The sequence below is a fragment of the Pleurodeles waltl genome, chromosome 9 (assembly GCF_031143425.1).
Source record: "Pleurodeles waltl isolate 20211129_DDA chromosome 9, aPleWal1.hap1.20221129, whole genome shotgun sequence".
In the NCBI taxonomy this organism is placed as follows: Eukaryota; Metazoa; Chordata; class Amphibia; order Caudata; family Salamandridae; genus Pleurodeles; species Pleurodeles waltl.
This window is the reverse complement of record NC_090448.1, coordinates 209,177,209-209,193,916: the sequence shown is the minus strand read 5'-3', so window position 1 is coordinate 209,193,916 and position 16,708 is coordinate 209,177,209. Positions and strand designations below refer to the sequence as shown.

Sequence of the window (16,708 nt, the reverse complement as noted above, 5' to 3'; positions counted from 1 at the left end):
GAGAGTTTCACCAATAGTACCACTAATCAGAACACTCAAAAACTGTTGGTTCTGTATTAACTAACAAACCAGAGACGACTTCTTATTGTTCTCTTCTGTCTATGATGAGATTAGAAGAAATGGATAGTAACCACTTCTGGGAACTTGCGGTTCCAAAGTCAATGGACAGCTTTTAGACTAGGGAGGACTTTAACACTCCCCAACAGTGATGTTTGCTGTTTCTGGATACTTAAATCATGCAGGGAAGATGAGAACAAAGTATACTGAAGTTGTGCAATAATTAAAAGGTGTTGCGATGGACTACTGTTGATTTGATTTTAATAATGATACTTCATAAATAAGGGCTTTTATGTAGACAAAGTTTAACTTTTTATTGTAAATTTGTAATATTTTCTCTTACTGTTCTGAGCGATGTTCTATTCTTATAAGTGTTTTATGGGGATTTTACCGCAATAAACAATAAACTATGGGGAAATAGTTCAAATGGGATTACCAATTAAGTATTTTGTATCACAGCAAATATCCAGGTTGAGGGAAACCCTGTTTTCCTAAACATGGTCCATCGCCCTTCCATTAGAACACAAAAATTGGGGTTCGCATGTTTCCCTTCCATGTACATTAATTCTCTTAACTGCAATGCATGCTCGTTGGTCCTTGACTCAGATTGGAAATGTGGCTCTTTTGGAAAAAGAGTAAAGTGAGTTCAGGGTTTGCTTACCATGTCCCAGTTCCGTCTGAGCATAGGTTCCAATGATCTGTAAGTTTTTAGCTAATGGAACCCACTTGGCAATCTGCTCATCAGTACCAAGTCCCAAGATGCTGCTTATGAAGACACGATGAACATTAAATGCAACTTCTCCTCCAAATATCCTGCAAAAAATACGTATAGTAGCTGATAAATGCCAGAGTGAACAACTCTTTATATAAACATGTGCTTTATGTATAAAGCAAAGCCCTTAAAATACACACCAATAATACCATGACCACTCCAGAAATTACAATCATCTACTTGGATTAAACAACTGATACTATTAAAAATCCAAAGGAAAACACATTAATTATTGTGTGAAATTCACACGATGTTTTTCTCTCAGCTTATGAACAAAATAAATTTCATTTAAATCCATCTGACCTAGTTCAAAAACTAAAGTGGGTGTGCACACATACATGATGGTTTTAATAACGTGCTGCTTCTCGCTCATGATTTAAAGCTAACACAGAAGACACCTTTTCCAATCTCAAAACTAAACAAAGGCTACTTTTTTGTGCCTTGCCATGGTATGTAGCCAAGCCGTACAGTTTCCCCACAATAAACGTACTTACAGGTTGTTGGCGGGCAAGGCCAAGTCCACTGGAGAAGGTGTGCCCTCCATTTTGGATGGTGTGAAGTGGAGTACGTATAGCAACTTTATGACCTATTTGGTCCTCCACTGCTCCCCCCCCCCAAAGAATAAGTTCTTCCCACTGACCAAACACTGTGTGGAGAACCAATTCATTTTAAAGGATGCACAACTGTATATTTTGACTGTGTGTTGCAGTTGAAAGTTAGAGACTAAAGCACTCATTGTGAATGGATCCCATTTTTTGAGTGTTAGCAGAATGATCACTTTTGCCTCAAGGGGAATAACCAGGTATGTTTTTGCCAGGTCAGTCGGAGACATAAGAAGTATATTGCCGATGTATAATAGAAGCACAGGATTTAATATAAGCTCAAACTTCGCTTATGATCACAGATAAATCACTGATATTGTTTTTGTATTGTAGATCTCAAAAGTTGATTGTGTAGATTCTTCATGAAAGATTGCACGAAATCAATTCACACATACACTTTTGTGAGTTATGGCTAGTTTCCTTCTGTTCATAAACAGTCTCAGTTTGAGGAGGAGTTAAACTCTTATTCCGAGATAATCATATTAAGTTACAGAAATGGGGAAAGTACAAACTATTTGCCAATGTGTTTTCTTTCATTGCACCGTACTGCATAAGTGCAAAACTAGTGTTGCTACGATCTTTTGCTTTTCGAAGTTTATGCTTATTTTAACTTCCCTGTTTTCCCCACCTCTAAATAAGTTTCCTTCTTTTCTACCTGATAGCTTGGGATTCAACATGAGTTTATTGAATTGTATTTATACTGTCCTGCTTTAATTGAGTTTTGAAGCTATCACCATCTCTTTCATTGCTTTGCCTGCTACCCATAAAGAATCAAGAGATGGAAGAAATGTGTTTTCCAAACGGACAGACATAGCATTTGTGGCTCTAAGACAATAGTGATGAGCTAAATTATTTACTACAAATACTACCTATAACCACTGAATTCCCTAGAGCTCAAAGTTGGCCTCACAACGAATAGCCGATGTCAAAAGAGCAAACGCTGAATTTAAGTACAATTTTAAAAAAAATATATTAATATTGAAAATCAAATGGTAATAGCTTAATGATCCATTCCATCTGATTGAAAGTCAAGTCCCCAGTAGGACACAAAAATATCAATAAATGTCCTAGACATAGCATCCAGTTTATGTAGAAGATGGGTCCTCACATACAAAATGCATATGCTGTCACAAAGGTTGCATGTTCAAAAACACAGGTTTTCTCTTTCTACAAAATCATTTTGCAAGTCAGTAAAGTCATTCAGACTTGCAAAAGGAGTTTTGCAACAATTTCTGAGTCGCAAATAGGATTAGTATAAAAGGGGTGCCTCCCACCTACTTGTGAGTCGCAATCAGATATATCAATGGTTTGTAAATGCAACTGTGTCTGTAAACCACTGATCAGCTACCCATCCTGAGTTAATACATCAAACATACATCAAAACATAATTTGAATATGAAAAAGTAAATGCAGATGTGGTTATTGAATAAATATATATATATATATGTACACTGGAGGCAGAAACAAAAGGAAGATAAAAATCGGTAGCAGAACTCTACGTTGCTAACAATAAAGTGAAGGTATACTTGGGTGGGTTTTGAAAGAATTGGGGCCAAAATGAAACACTATTAAAATAGTACACACTCACAAACCACTTACACACCCTAGAAAGGTGTTGATTTTAGGCCAGCGCCATGATCTGAAGGCAGGAGGAGATTGAGGCGTTTCTCTCGGGGCAGCGTTCATCAGAGTCAATCAGTGAAAAGAAAAATAAGGATTTAGAGTGAAAGCGCCACAGTCGGACCGCCGGCACTGCCACTTTTAGGCTGACCGATGGATTGGCAGTGGCGGCGGTCTAAATCTGCTAGAGCCACGCTACCCTGGGGATTACGACTCCTGTGTCTGCCAGCTTTTGCATGGTGGTTCCCCCGCCATGCAAAGGCTAGGGGAGATTGGGTGCTGGGGGCCCCTTGGGGCCCCTGCTTTGTCCATGCACTTGGCATGGACAGTGCACGGCCCCCCCCATGGACATCTCTGTTGCGTTTTTCACTGCCTGATTTACAGGCAGTGAAAAGTGAGACGGGTGCTGTTGCACCCGATGCACCGCAACACTGCCACCAGCTTGATTACGAGCCAGCATCAATGGTGTGGTGAGTTTCCCGCTGGGCCAGCGGAAAGAAACGCTATTTCCACCTGCTGGCCCAGCGGGAGACTCATAACAGGGCCAGCGGGAAGAAAACTGGCGTGGCGGTCTTCTGACCCACAAAGTAAAACTGCTGAGCAATCTTAAGTAAACTTGAAGACATTTTGAGCTGCTGTGTAATTTCAACAATTCTGAAGCTAAATTGTAAAATGAATCACCTGTATATAAAGTTATGTTCAGGTCCATTTTCTTTCCAACCCATCTGCTCCATCTTCTTCCGAAGGTTTATGGTCCTCTTAATAGCTCCTTCATATCTCTCCTTTGCGGTTTGAAAGTAGATGTCCTCTCTACTGAACACAGGATCACTGTGAATAGCAGCTTCTAAAAATAAAGACACAATTTGCAGAGTATCATTTATCAATGAAAAATGTGCAGATTCTAAAAGTCACAGCAAGGTAAACACTAGTACAGATGCCATTTTTTTATTTTGCATTCAGTCATCTGGACTGTCATACAGTGTTAACGATTTTTTTACATCTATAGTGAAAACAAAATATGAGACCTAAGTACCAACAAATATTTGTTAAAAGGTTGGGAGCAGCCGCTTGCTGCTCCTCATCAGTTAGCATCTTAATAACGCAAAAATGATTATTGAAGAAATTACCAATTTATGCATCTTTAGAAAAACTGTAGATAGAGATCCATAACTCAACTCCTTCACTGTGAAAAGTGGGTATGTGGTTATTTTTGTCCTAACCATTCAGTCATGAAAGTTCAGTTCAAGCTACTGCTAACATCCTGTTTTTTTTTTAAACGATGTACGGGTTTGCATGGGAAAACTGCAAATGTAAGTAATCACTTGGGTGCAATTAAAAGGCTATAATCTGGTTGTGGCCTCTTCTGGTGAAAGGCCAGTTAGACTCAACGCCTCTTTCTTCCCTTGGTTACGCACAAGTGTAGCTGGCTATTCCTTAGCCTAAACAGTGATAGGAGACACCGGCTACTGTTCCTTCTGGGGGTGAAAGATCCAGAGATGGCTAACTGGCCTGAGTTTGATACAAGTAACTCATTTACAGAATGACAATTCCTGCAGGGTGGCTTTGGAACTGTGTAATTCTTATTATAGAGTTTCTAAGTGTCTGTGTGCGCCCTGCTTAGCGATAACATACAGACTCTGCATTAAAGGAAATAGGGCAGCTGGGCTGATCTCCATGGGATGGGAATCGTAAGAGAGAAAAGAATACTATATCCTTGCTCATGATGCAGAAAGAAGCCCTAAATGCCACCTCAGAGTAAAGCATCAAAGACAACTCAGGTGAACAGATACTTCTAGTAGAAACCAAAAAACAGCAATGTTGTACGGTACTAAATAGCTAGAAGAGCTGTGCTACACAGAATCAATACACATAGGCACACTCAACTTATCTGTTAACAAGTAAGGAGCTTACTCCAATAAGTTATATATAAAGCTCTTTCATTATTGCTGGTGTTTAAGAAAGGGAGTTGTGTTTAGGGGTTACAAGGTGGAACTCAGTTGGAAACTGGGCTTGGCTGATGATGGATTGGGCTCTGATAAGTAAAGCTATAAACTTATTTTACAATGAAAGAGACTCGCCTTCACAGACTAGGATCTTCTCTCTGACAACTTTTAATCTTCCCATTCAACCAGCAAGAAAGGTTTTTAAAATCCTGGCTTTACTTCTGATGTAGATGCAACCTAGGAACTGCCTGTTAGAGTAGAAAGTTAGTGGCTGGAACTTCCATCTTTAAAAAAAAGTCTAAATCTGATTTTCGTTATAGTTAGGTTCTGAATTTACTCGCACAAAACCAGAGACATACAGCAGTTATTGTTATGGTTAATTCAAGTAATTATAACTCGCGCCCAAAGGTAACTATAACTTGGGCTCCGCAATCCACAGTTCTCATCATACAATTGTATTGCAATTGTTGCAGTAATAATATCAATGATGCCATAGAAGGTGTCATCAATTATGTAATATGTGGAGTTACTAGCTGTGCATGGCGAAGGCGCAAGTTATAGTTGCCTTAGGGTGCGAGTTAGTTACTTGAGTTAACCATAACTATAACTGATGAATTTCTCTGGTTTTCTGCGAGTAAATTCAGAACCTAACTATAGCGTCCTTGTAACCTTTAGTTTTTCCAGTGAATTTCTAGGTCTTTTTAGCATGCACAGAGGTAAATGAAACCAGCTCCACACACAGCCTTTGGCCCGTCGGCTAACCCTCCTGCATGCACCCAAACCCAGCCTTTGGCCATGGCAGCATGAAGTTGGATGCAATGATTGTTTTTTTTCCAATTTTTCCCTGGATCCACGGATCCACCCGTGAATCCACAGGTTCACAGATCCGTGGTTCCACATGTGGAGCTGCAGATGGGAAGAAAAAAAAAAAAATTGGCAATTTTTTGCCAACAACCCCTCTGTGTTCTATTGGGTCAGGATACCAGTATCCTGACCCCTTATGTGTTTTTGTACTCTTTGTTTCCCACCCCGATCTGATGCAACAAACAAAATGGTGGCCACAAATTTTCTGTCAGGTTGTGACCAGCCAATCAGGCCCTTGCTTCTCCCTCGGATCTGGGTCGGTCCGGATCTGCATTCCTATATATCTACATTTTTTAAACTCTAATATATCAGAAACTACTGAACAGATTTACACCAAATCACAAACGGCATGCTTTCTGGACCAAGAGCTATCTTTCTGCCAAATTTGGTGTAATTCCGTTCAGTGATTCGGGCTGTAGTCGTGATCACACATTTGAACAATCCCATTGAAGTAAAATGGGGAAAAGTGTTTTGTGACCCCCCCCCCCCCTTTGCTCAGCCCCCACTTGACGGATCACCCAAAGCTGTTCAGGACAGCAGCTGAACTGACCAAAGTATACGTTTTGAAAATTTCATGGAGATTCATCGATTTGCGCCACAGTTATTGGCAAAACACAAAAAGCTCCATCTATTGAAAAAAAGGTCCTAACTATATATATATATATATATATATATATATATATATATATATATATATATATATAAACACTCTCCCCCTTCTTCAAAGAGGATCAGCACTCCAAGGCGAATATCAAATATAGTTTAATTAGCAAATTCCACAGGAACGCGTTTCGGCATCTCCGCCTTCATATAGTCACTTAAGAAACCAAAAGGTTACAGGGACCTTATAGTTAGGCTCACATTTTAAATGTACGAAACAATAGAAATTCACCTGTTATAGTTATCTCAAGTAACTATAACCCGTGCCCTAAGGTAACTATAATTCGCACCCCCGCCATGCACAGTTTTTTCTTCAATAATTTTGCTGCAACTATTACATTGATCGTATCAATGATGTTATCAAAGATATCATCACTGCCGTAATTTGTGGGGTAATTAGCAGTGCAAGGCGAGGGCGCGAGTTATAGATACCTTAGTACACAAGTTAATTGAGATAACTCTAACAGATGAATTTCTATGGTTTCGAATGTATAAAATGGGAGCCTAACTATAACGTCCCCGTAACTTTTGTTTTTTTAAATGAATTTCTATGTTTTTTTCAATTCTAGTTCCTAACTATAAAATCACTGTAACCTTTGTTTTTTTCAGTGAATTTCTATGTTTTTTTTTTTTAACGTAAAGTAATTTTTATTACTATATGTTAATCCAACCACCGCCACACACAGCCAAAGGCTGTGTGTGGCTAAACTGACCACAAGGTCTGACCTGCGGCCAACCCCCTATAACCACCCAACCCCCCGGACGGCCTTTGGCCATGCGCAATGGGGGTTGGCCGCAGACCCTGCGGCCATTCACCCAACCCCACACTGCGCACGGCCTTTGGCCATGTGTAGTGGGAGTTGGCTGCTGTTTGTCTCTCTGGGTGTTAGAGTAGGTGTTAGAGGGTGTATGTGGGTGTGAGAGTGTCTGGGTGTGAGTGTGGTGCATCAGTGTCTTGGGTCTGTAAGTGGGTGCGTCAGTGTCTATGTTGGAATGTTAGTGGGTGTGTGAGGGTTTCAATGGGTCTGTGAGTGGGTGCATGAGTATCTAAGTGGATCTATGAGTGGGTGCGTGAGGGTCTGAGTGGGGCTGTGAGTGGATGTGTAATGGTCTGAGTGGGTCTATGAGTGGGTGCGTAAGGGTCTGAGTGGGTCTGTGAGTGGGAGAAAGATTGAAAAAGAGAAACAGAGAGAGAAAGAGGGAGAGAGATAGAGAGTCTTTAGGGTTTGATGAATGATTTACTTATAAGGAGATATTTTAGGACAAATTGAAAAGAAAAATGTATTTGTCAATTAAAAAGAGTGAGATCACCTTTTAGTATGAACCTTAAACGTTTGAAGTGTAAAAGAAACTGAAGAAGGAAAATTACCACAGACACACCTGGAATAGAACCCTTAACTTTTAGTGCGAGGGTCTGTGACCTTAACCTTTAGGCGACTCCTTACAGTGATGCTTCCTGACATACCTATGACAGTTAACCAACGCACATGATTGAAAAGAAACGTGAATGTTCAATTACCAGGAAGGTTTAACAGTCAAGACACTAGGATTTGAACCTTCAGCCTACTGAGTGACAGCAGAAGACCTTGACCATTAGCCCAGAAGTGACTCCGCTCTTCATCCAAACATAACTATAATATTCGTACCTAACATCTTGCTAGTCTTACTCTTTGCAGTCATTGTATGGAGCGACCATTGCAATGGCAATCTCTCTCTCATCCCATTATTGGATGGAAGCTAGAGAGAGAGAGTGACAGGACCGCGGGGTCTGGACTAACAGCATAAATTATGTGCGCGCAGCGTGTTACAGGAAGGGCAGTAAAGTTCGAGGCAGTCAAAGAGCCTGGTTCTGCCAATGGGAAAGGAGAACCAAAACAGAGCTGGGAAGAGCATCCAAGTTACCTCGAAATTGCAGTTTTTGAAAGACAAAGACTTCTACATGCTGACAAGAAAAACACAGAAATACATTCTAAAATTGTGCTGTTATAGCTGAACTTATATCAGGAGTTTAAACACATTGCATGTATATGAATCTGTCTGCAGGCGAAGTGCACTTCAAACCTGTCGAACTGAAGGCCTGTAAGAAGAGGTCGAACTCTGTGGGATCTGTGACACCTGTTTGTTTTTGCTTTTTAAATCATTGCTTACGTTATCCTATTGAGACCCTCTCTCACCTTTCTCTTCTTTAGATCAAAGGCAGACAATAATATTACTATAAAAATAGAGTTGACTGCCTTCTTTACGCTTTTTTCTTTTTGTGACAACGATTCCTTGTAGAAAAATGATTTAACGTACGGTATTCTAACGTAACTCTTCAAATAGTTAAACAAAGAGCTGTGCACTTTGGTGTTAAGAGGGAGAGAGAGGAGATGGGCGGAATGCAGTGGCTAAATTGATCCAGGAAACCCGGGCCAGAACACCAGCTTCCTCAGTTGACCAAACTTTTGAGATCCTAGGAAATCAATTTCCTCAAAGTTTATCATTGTATGTTACAAATTACGTTTATTAAGAACATGGTGCATTAAATAATATGAATTAAAGAAACGTAGTAAACCATAAACTAAATTAGAAAAAAATATACGATAGAATTTAGACCGAACCCTTTATACTTAGTTAAAAAAAATACCTGCAACAAATGACCTCTAAAACACACACATTTCTGTTAAAAGGACCTTGCCTGCCAAATGTGCCCAAATGCTATATTTTAAAAGAACAGTTTTTAAATGTTTCCTCCTTTGTGTTAATACAAATATGCAACCAATCAAAATATAGACATTCGCACATTTCCCACCGACCGAACACCTCCAATAACCTTCATCTAGTTTCAGAAACTTTGCAAAATATAGTGCAGCATACATACTCAGAACTCAGCTGGATGTTTCGCAATATAAGGGAACATAACTTCATATGAGGAGCTCAGAAATCGGCCCACCATAGACTTTTGACTTAAATACTGTAAGTCTTGTTCTAGAGCTGCATTATCTGTCACGAATTTCAAATGTTGTTTCAAAAGCTTCAAAGTGGACCCAAAGGTTCTAGGATTGCATTCCAACCAGCCTTACTTAAAGTGGTCTTTTGACATTATTCGTGGTCGTGTTCCCTGTTGTTTAGATGGGAATCAAATGGATTATCAGCTTCAGGGTTGGAGTAGATTTATGTAAGTAAGGTTTAGAGGAGGAACATGGTGGATATCTAGCTAGATTACGTTATGCATTTGTGTGGAGCGTTATGTGCATGGCTACTTGTGCCAAAGGACATTGCTCGGCGTTGGATGACTAGCATGGAGTCAGTGGGGGGTTGACACATGCGTCACTGAGGTGCGAACATACAGCAAACTAGATGGCTTGGAGAAGGTTTGTGCACATGACGGCGCCAGAAGTTATGTCTAATGAGTTCTAATGGAGCATTTGTTAGTGTTAAATGCTCTAGGGGGCCCATTACAATCAGTAAAAGCATATGTGAGCCGTGTTGGTGTGACTGTTGTGTCGAGATTTAAAAGTGTTGTTAGCCTGATCTGTGGCTTGATCCCTTACTAATATAGATAACCCAAGGCCCAGCACAACTGTCCACCTTGGCATACAGAGGAGTGAATGCATGTGTGAATGAATGGCTCAACAATTGAGTGTTTTGTGTCCGTGGCTGTGCTCTAGCGAGAACAAAGTAGGCACAAGTGCCTGAGTAACACAGCATAGTAAATAGTACCACTTTTTCATTGTTTCCTGACTCACTAAATTCAAAGACCAGCATGCAATCCAGTGGGAGTCTCCCTGAAGGCCGAGATAACAGTCATTTGCACTTCAGGGCCCAGAACTATATTGACCATATATACAGTGTACATAACAAACTGACTTGTTTTTGGGTTTCCAAATATTATCACCATCAGAAAATGGTGGGAATTCCGTAAATGTTTACCTTTAAAAGTATGACCTTTAGTAAATGTCACACGATTTGCTGGCTTGCTCACCTCTACAATAGATACATAAGTAAATGACCACCTTGAACTTTGGCATTCTACATGCCTCCGAGTGTTTTATTTAGTGTTTCTGATTAGCTTACATTCACGAAGATGCTGATTTGGTGCACACAATAAATACACAGTAAAAACGAGAGCAATCCCCCTGAAAAATATTAACGTGTCCCTGCGTTAGATTAAAATATTGACAATAAAAGGGCGGTTAGGAGGGCTTAAATAAGTTATATAAAGTTGTTAGAGATAATAACTACTTTTTTTGTTAAAAACTTCCGGAATTGTACCTTCAGAACTTAGGCTGCCCCAGCAGGTAATTTTTGGTTCATTTTACGTAACACGTGTGTGGAATGCGTATATAAAACCAATAAAAAAGTATCGGCGAGGCCAGTCCCCTATTCTCCTTGTTTACACCCTTTCCATCAACCCCTCCAGTCATCTAAATGGGACGTTGTGATAGGAGGTTCCACTATCGTAATGTAGGACATCTCACACTTTAACGGGATTCTCCCTAATTGTTAAAGCATATTTTAGGATTTTGCACTGTAACTCTTTTGACGGAAATGCATTTCTTCTCAAGTACGTCAGTGTGAGATTAATAAACATTGTCTATATTACTTCATCTTTTTCCTGCTATTTACATTTATTTGTTATAAAGGATGACTTGGATACATTGAACCCCACTCTGTAGTGTTTAAGTTTGGCAGTATGTCACTTTTCACCAAAATGAATGTGATAGTGAGACTGGAAGGTTGCAGGTGTTCAGAACTCACCTACTGTCCTTCTCACGCGAGTATTCTCAGATCCGCCGTCCAGAATATTGGTAAGTCTCTCCAGGGGGAAAGGAGGTGCTTCGCGCTCCTTGGCAAGATCCGCGTTCACGTCTTCAGAGATCGCCTTCCTGAAGCCCCTCTGCACCTGCCACCAAGCCATGGCAACACACTGACTTCAGGGGGCTCAGTGCTGGACCACTCGCCGCTCTCAGAGAGGCTTCCCGGTACTCGGCAGAGAGCAGTGACCCCCTCAGCAGCGAAGCCCCTTATGAGATAGGGCAAAAGACCAATAATCCCTACAGCTCCTAGGCAGCCTCAGCAACGTGCAACAGAGTCACTGGGGCTCCCAGAAAAGTTAATCTATCGCTTGCTAATCTCCGCTCCTCGCTGAGGGAAGACTGCAGCTGCGGCTCAGGAGCAGAGCACTGACAGCTCGTGAGCAGGAGCTACACTAAGCAAGGAAAACCAGTCACTCGATGGCTCCTCCCTGCAGGGCAGAGAGCACTGTGAGCAAAGGTGGCAGGACTGCGTTTCGGTATCTCTCGAAGTCAATCATTTGCACATTTTGAACTCCAGGGGCTTTACAGTTTATTCCTCTAGTAACCTTTTTCAGTCTGCAAGTCCAGGCTACGCTAGCAAACACACCTACACAAGAGAGAAAAGAACAGACACGCCGAACTATTCTCAGGAGGGGTTACATTGTCGGCCATCTTGGATGTGTGAATTAAACGATACGATCTGGTGACAGCAGTCGTATAATGATACATTCCTGCTAGTTAAACTCTCCCGACATTTGGAAACTTTATAACGCCGATGAAATACAGGGCAACTGTTTCATTTCATGAATTCAGTGGTACACATCATGACTTAAGAGGCTCAAGTAACAACACTACAGCTACTAATTATAGCATATTAAAAGAGAGAGATTTACAGTGAGTTTTATTGTTTTAATTAATTTAAGTTCATACATTTACTAGCAGGCATTTTACATTTCTTATTTTTACTTGTGTGCTATAGATCACTTTACATTAAAATGTTGTACATTTTAAATCATCACACTAAAGCAAAAACATCATAGAACGAAATTGTATTAAGCTAGAATCGAAAATTCTATTCCATTCTTCGAAAGCAATTTTCTGATCTATCAAAGACGTAGGGGCGAGGCCTATGTTTTCTCCCTCTTCTTGCTGCAAGGATTTCACTAAGTTGTACTCAATCTCCTCAGGTTTTGTTCTTGTTTCTGATTTGTAACAATGAAATGAAACAATCACTCATCTCTTGCTAAACAGTTCTATCCGTATAACCTCAGATGGGAGGGCAAGAAATGCTTCCAACTGACAGTAGAAGTTCCAACTTACGTTATAAATCTTCAGTATTGTCATGAACACAGTCCTTAACAAGAATTGGATAATCGTTGCTTGTGTGTCCTAAAGGAAACTGAAAACTATTGTTAATGATTTCTATACAGTATACATTTTATGTCAGGATCGGTGGCTCAAATTCAGCAAGTTCAAAGCTCATAAGTACAATAAAAAATGGATTGCCTTCAATGTAGAGTAGAATTGTTTGAAAATTGCATATAAGGACTAATCAACCATACAAATTATGTCCTCCAGTCTAGCTCTCATAGAATAGGACAGAAGGTCATGGCCCCTCTAACCACTTGGGCTCTGAAAATAAAGGTATACAGGGAGTGCAGAATTATTAGGCAAATGAGTATTTTGACCACATCATCCTCTTTATGCATGTTGTCTTACTCCAAGCTGTATAGGCTCGAAAGCCTACTACCAATTAAGCATATTAGGTGATGTGCATCTCTGTAATGAGAAGGGGTGTGGTCTAATGACATCAACACCCTATATCAGGTGTGCATAATTATTAGGCAACTTCCTTTCCTTTGGCAAAATGGGTCAAAAGAAGGACTTGACAGGCTCAGAAAAGTCAAAAATAGTGAGATATCTTGCAGAGGGATGCAGCACTCTTAAAATTGCAAAGCTTCTGAAGCGTGATCATCGAACAATCAAGCGTTTCATTCAAAATAGTCAACAGGGTCGCAAGAAGCGTGTGGAAAAACCAAGGCGCAAAATAACTGCCCATGAACTGAGAAAAGTCAAGCGTGCAGCTGCCACGATGCCACTTGCCACCAGTTTGGCCATATTTCAGAGCTGCAACATCACTGGAGTGCCCAAAAGCACAAGGTGTGCAATACTCAGAGACATGGCCAAGGTAAGAAAGGCTGAAAGACGACCACCACTGAACAAGACACACAAGCTGAAACGTCAAGACTGGGCCAAGAAATATCTCAAGACTGATTTTTCTAAGGTTTTATGGACTGATGAAATGAGAGTGAGTCTTGATGGGCCAGATGGATGGGCCCGTGGCTGGATTGGTAAAGGGCAGAGAGCTCCAGTCCGACTCAGACGCCAGCAAGGTGGAGGTGGAGTACTGGTTTGGGCTGTATCATCAAAGATGAGCTTGTGGGGCCTTTTCGGGTTGAGGATGGAGTCAAGCTCAACTCCCAGTCCTACTGCCAGTTCCTGGAAGACACCTTCTTCAAGCAGTGGTACAGGAAGAAGTCTGCATCCTTCAAGAAAAACATGATTTTCATGCAGGACAATGCTCCATCACACGCGTCCAAGTACTCCACAGCGTGGCTGGCAAGAAAGGGTATAAAAGAAGGTAATCTAATGACATGGCCTCCTTGTTCACCTGATCTGAACCCCATTGAGAACCTGTGGTCCATCATCAAATGTGAGATTTACAAGGAGGGAAAACAGTACACCTCTCTGAACAGTGTCTGGGAGGCTGTGGTTGCTGCTGCACGCAATGTTGATGGTGAACAGATCAAAACACTGACAGAATCCATGGATGGCAGGCTTTTGAGTGTCCTTGCAAAGAAAGGTGGCTATATTGGTCACTGATTTGTTTTTGTTTTGTTTTTGAATGTCAGAAATGTATATTTGTGAATGTTGAGATGTTATATTGGTTTCACTGGTAATAATAAATAACTGAAATGGGTATATATTTTTTTTTGTTAAGTTGCCTAATAATTATGCACAGTAATAGTCACCTGCACACACAGATATCTCCCTAACATAGCTAAAACTCAAAACAAACTAAAAACTACTTCCAAAAATATTCAGCTTTGATATTAATGAGTTTTTTGGGTTCATTGAGAACATGGTTGTTGTTCAATAATAAAATTAATCCTCAAAAATACAACTTGCCTAATAATTCTGCACTCCCTGTATGTCAAAATGTCTATAATCCATCAGGCAAATGTGGGTGAAGACGTTGTGCTATAGCGCTGTACAATGGAAAAAAGAAGCTGTCTTGATGGAGAAACCTTAAGGTCTTGAGTAGCATTCTCTTAGGAACGTAAACAACTCACCACACAGAGAGTAGGGTCATCTGGAAAGCTTGGGTGGGAAATGTGCCTAAAGACAGTTGTAATTGATCTTTACAATACAAAGATAACACCTTCTCAGGTAAATCTCCTTCCTCACATATCTAAGGCTCTAACATCAGATACTCTTCCTCATGAAGCAAGACACAGAAGCATTACACAATTAGCTGTTAATTCTTTCTTTTACATGTAGTAATCATGAGGCAAAGTTCTGAAGAATTGTAGACCTATGGAGAGATCCCAAAGAAACACATATTTAGGTTGAGAGGCGGATACAAACCAAATGCCCCTAAGATATTTAGACACCAGAGGGTGCTTGCAAAGTGTTTGGAAGGCTACAGCATAAATACCAACAGACCACATTTATTTGGAGAGTCATGATTTTTTAAAGACATAAATGGCTTTATTTTAGATGTCACTTACCTAAAATTGACTACAAAGGTGACATCCGCTCCCCTGGGATCAAGATCCTGTTCTAAGAACCATTGTTACCATCTAACCCAAGCTGATCAATACAGCCTTTAGGTAGAGACCAACCAAACTCTCTTGATGAACAAGAGAGCCTCATTCAAAAGTTCTGGCACCAGCCAAAAAAGGAATGACGTTGCCACTAGCTGGAGTCTTTGAGGAACTGGGATTTCTAAACTTCCACCAAGTTACCCCTGCCAGGGAGGTGAACTGCCAGTACTGAAATGTTGATGTTGAGACAGAATTGATAGAATCCCTTGGCTATGTCTAATAGATTGTGGAACCTTTATTCCCTTAGGCTGTTGATGTTCAATATCACCAGCAGATTGTCTATCCTAAAGAGCATGCAACAGTGGAGCATCTGCAGGGCTCGGAAATAGATTGCAAACAAGCTCTAAAGCAGTTTTAGAGGGTTGATGTGCAACTGAAACGTCTCTTGGAAAGATCTGGCCCCTGTGGATACCTCCCCACATCTCACTCCCTTAGTGAGCTGGTTGAAGTATGATTCACTTACCACATTGGGAATGACTCTGGTTGCAGTAGAGTAGTGGCGAAACAACCTTATCGCTTCCAGTGGTTCGAAGATAGTGCATAATGGGGTTTGTAGCCTAATCTGGACTGATTATCTAATGATGGATTGTAGGGTTGAAAACTGAAAGCTCTCAGAGCAAAAGATTTATAGATTTTTAGAAAGTAATCTTCACGCTCTTGTTGCTTTGACGTTTCAGTGCATCTATAGCTGTGCTACAGTAATAAGGCACAGCAATAAGCACATCTTGCCAGCTTCCATCCTGATGATGATCTTCACTACCAATCAAATTATTAGTTCTAATGGCAATATTGGTATGGCGGTATGCAAGCTTCGTGCGAAAAGCAAGCCCAAAGACGATCATTAAGGGGATATAATAGATTACTATCTTCTAGCAACACAAAAAAGATATAATGGGAAGCTACTCATTATAAAAGTGTACCAGTTACCATAGCAGTCCATCCAACAGCCACTGCAGCAGGTGGTGAGCAACAATATTTCTAGCACACTATGCTCTAAGGCTAAACTTAAAACTGTTTTTTTCCATCAGCTACTAAGCGACCACTGACTGTTTTTAACAAAGTGATAGACCATAGGAGTGGGCCAAGAATGGTGTATAATATGGAGGCTCCCACTGAAGCCAAAAATTGTTCTGTTATTTTAAGTACTGAACCCCCCGACATGGCTGTAGAATAGGACTGTGTAGTATCAACAGTTAAATTCTTCACTGACCACCATGGCTGGACAGGCGGGACAAACTGAGCATGCACGGAAGTTCTCATCTAAATGTGAATCCCTCAACCCCTGGAGCAATCTGAGCCATTACCTTTCTCACCGTCATTAGTCCATGTCTCGTTTGTGGCAGAATATAAATTCCCACATTTACCACCCTGGCCTTTTCCACAGTGAGAAACATTTTATTAGTAGAAGCCCAAGCACATTCCCAGACTAAACTGAACATAGCATCAGCAGGAAATGACGATTAGTACTTACAGTCAGGAGATTCAGTCTTATTAAGTATGCCCTGCGAGAACAAATGCACTGATT

The 16,708-nt window shown here is 40.6% G+C and overlaps 1 protein-coding gene across 1 annotated transcript in view; it reads right to left on the bottom strand.

The window, feature by feature from the left end:
* Positions 1-11,901, bottom strand: part of ACOX2 (acyl-CoA oxidase 2) — a 256,635-nt gene extending 244,734 nt beyond the window's left edge. Inside the window, exons 1-3 of the mRNA XM_069206549.1 lie at positions 11,259-11,901; positions 3,733-3,895; positions 719-870 (exon numbers count right to left, since the gene is read on the bottom strand). Coding sequence (XP_069062650.1) covers positions 719-870; positions 3,733-3,895; positions 11,259-11,418 — 475 coding nt within the window. The 5' untranslated portion in view covers positions 11,419-11,901. The remainder of the gene's footprint in view (positions 1-718; positions 871-3,732; positions 3,896-11,258) is intronic.
* Between the last annotated feature and the right edge of the window lie 4,807 nt (positions 11,902-16,708).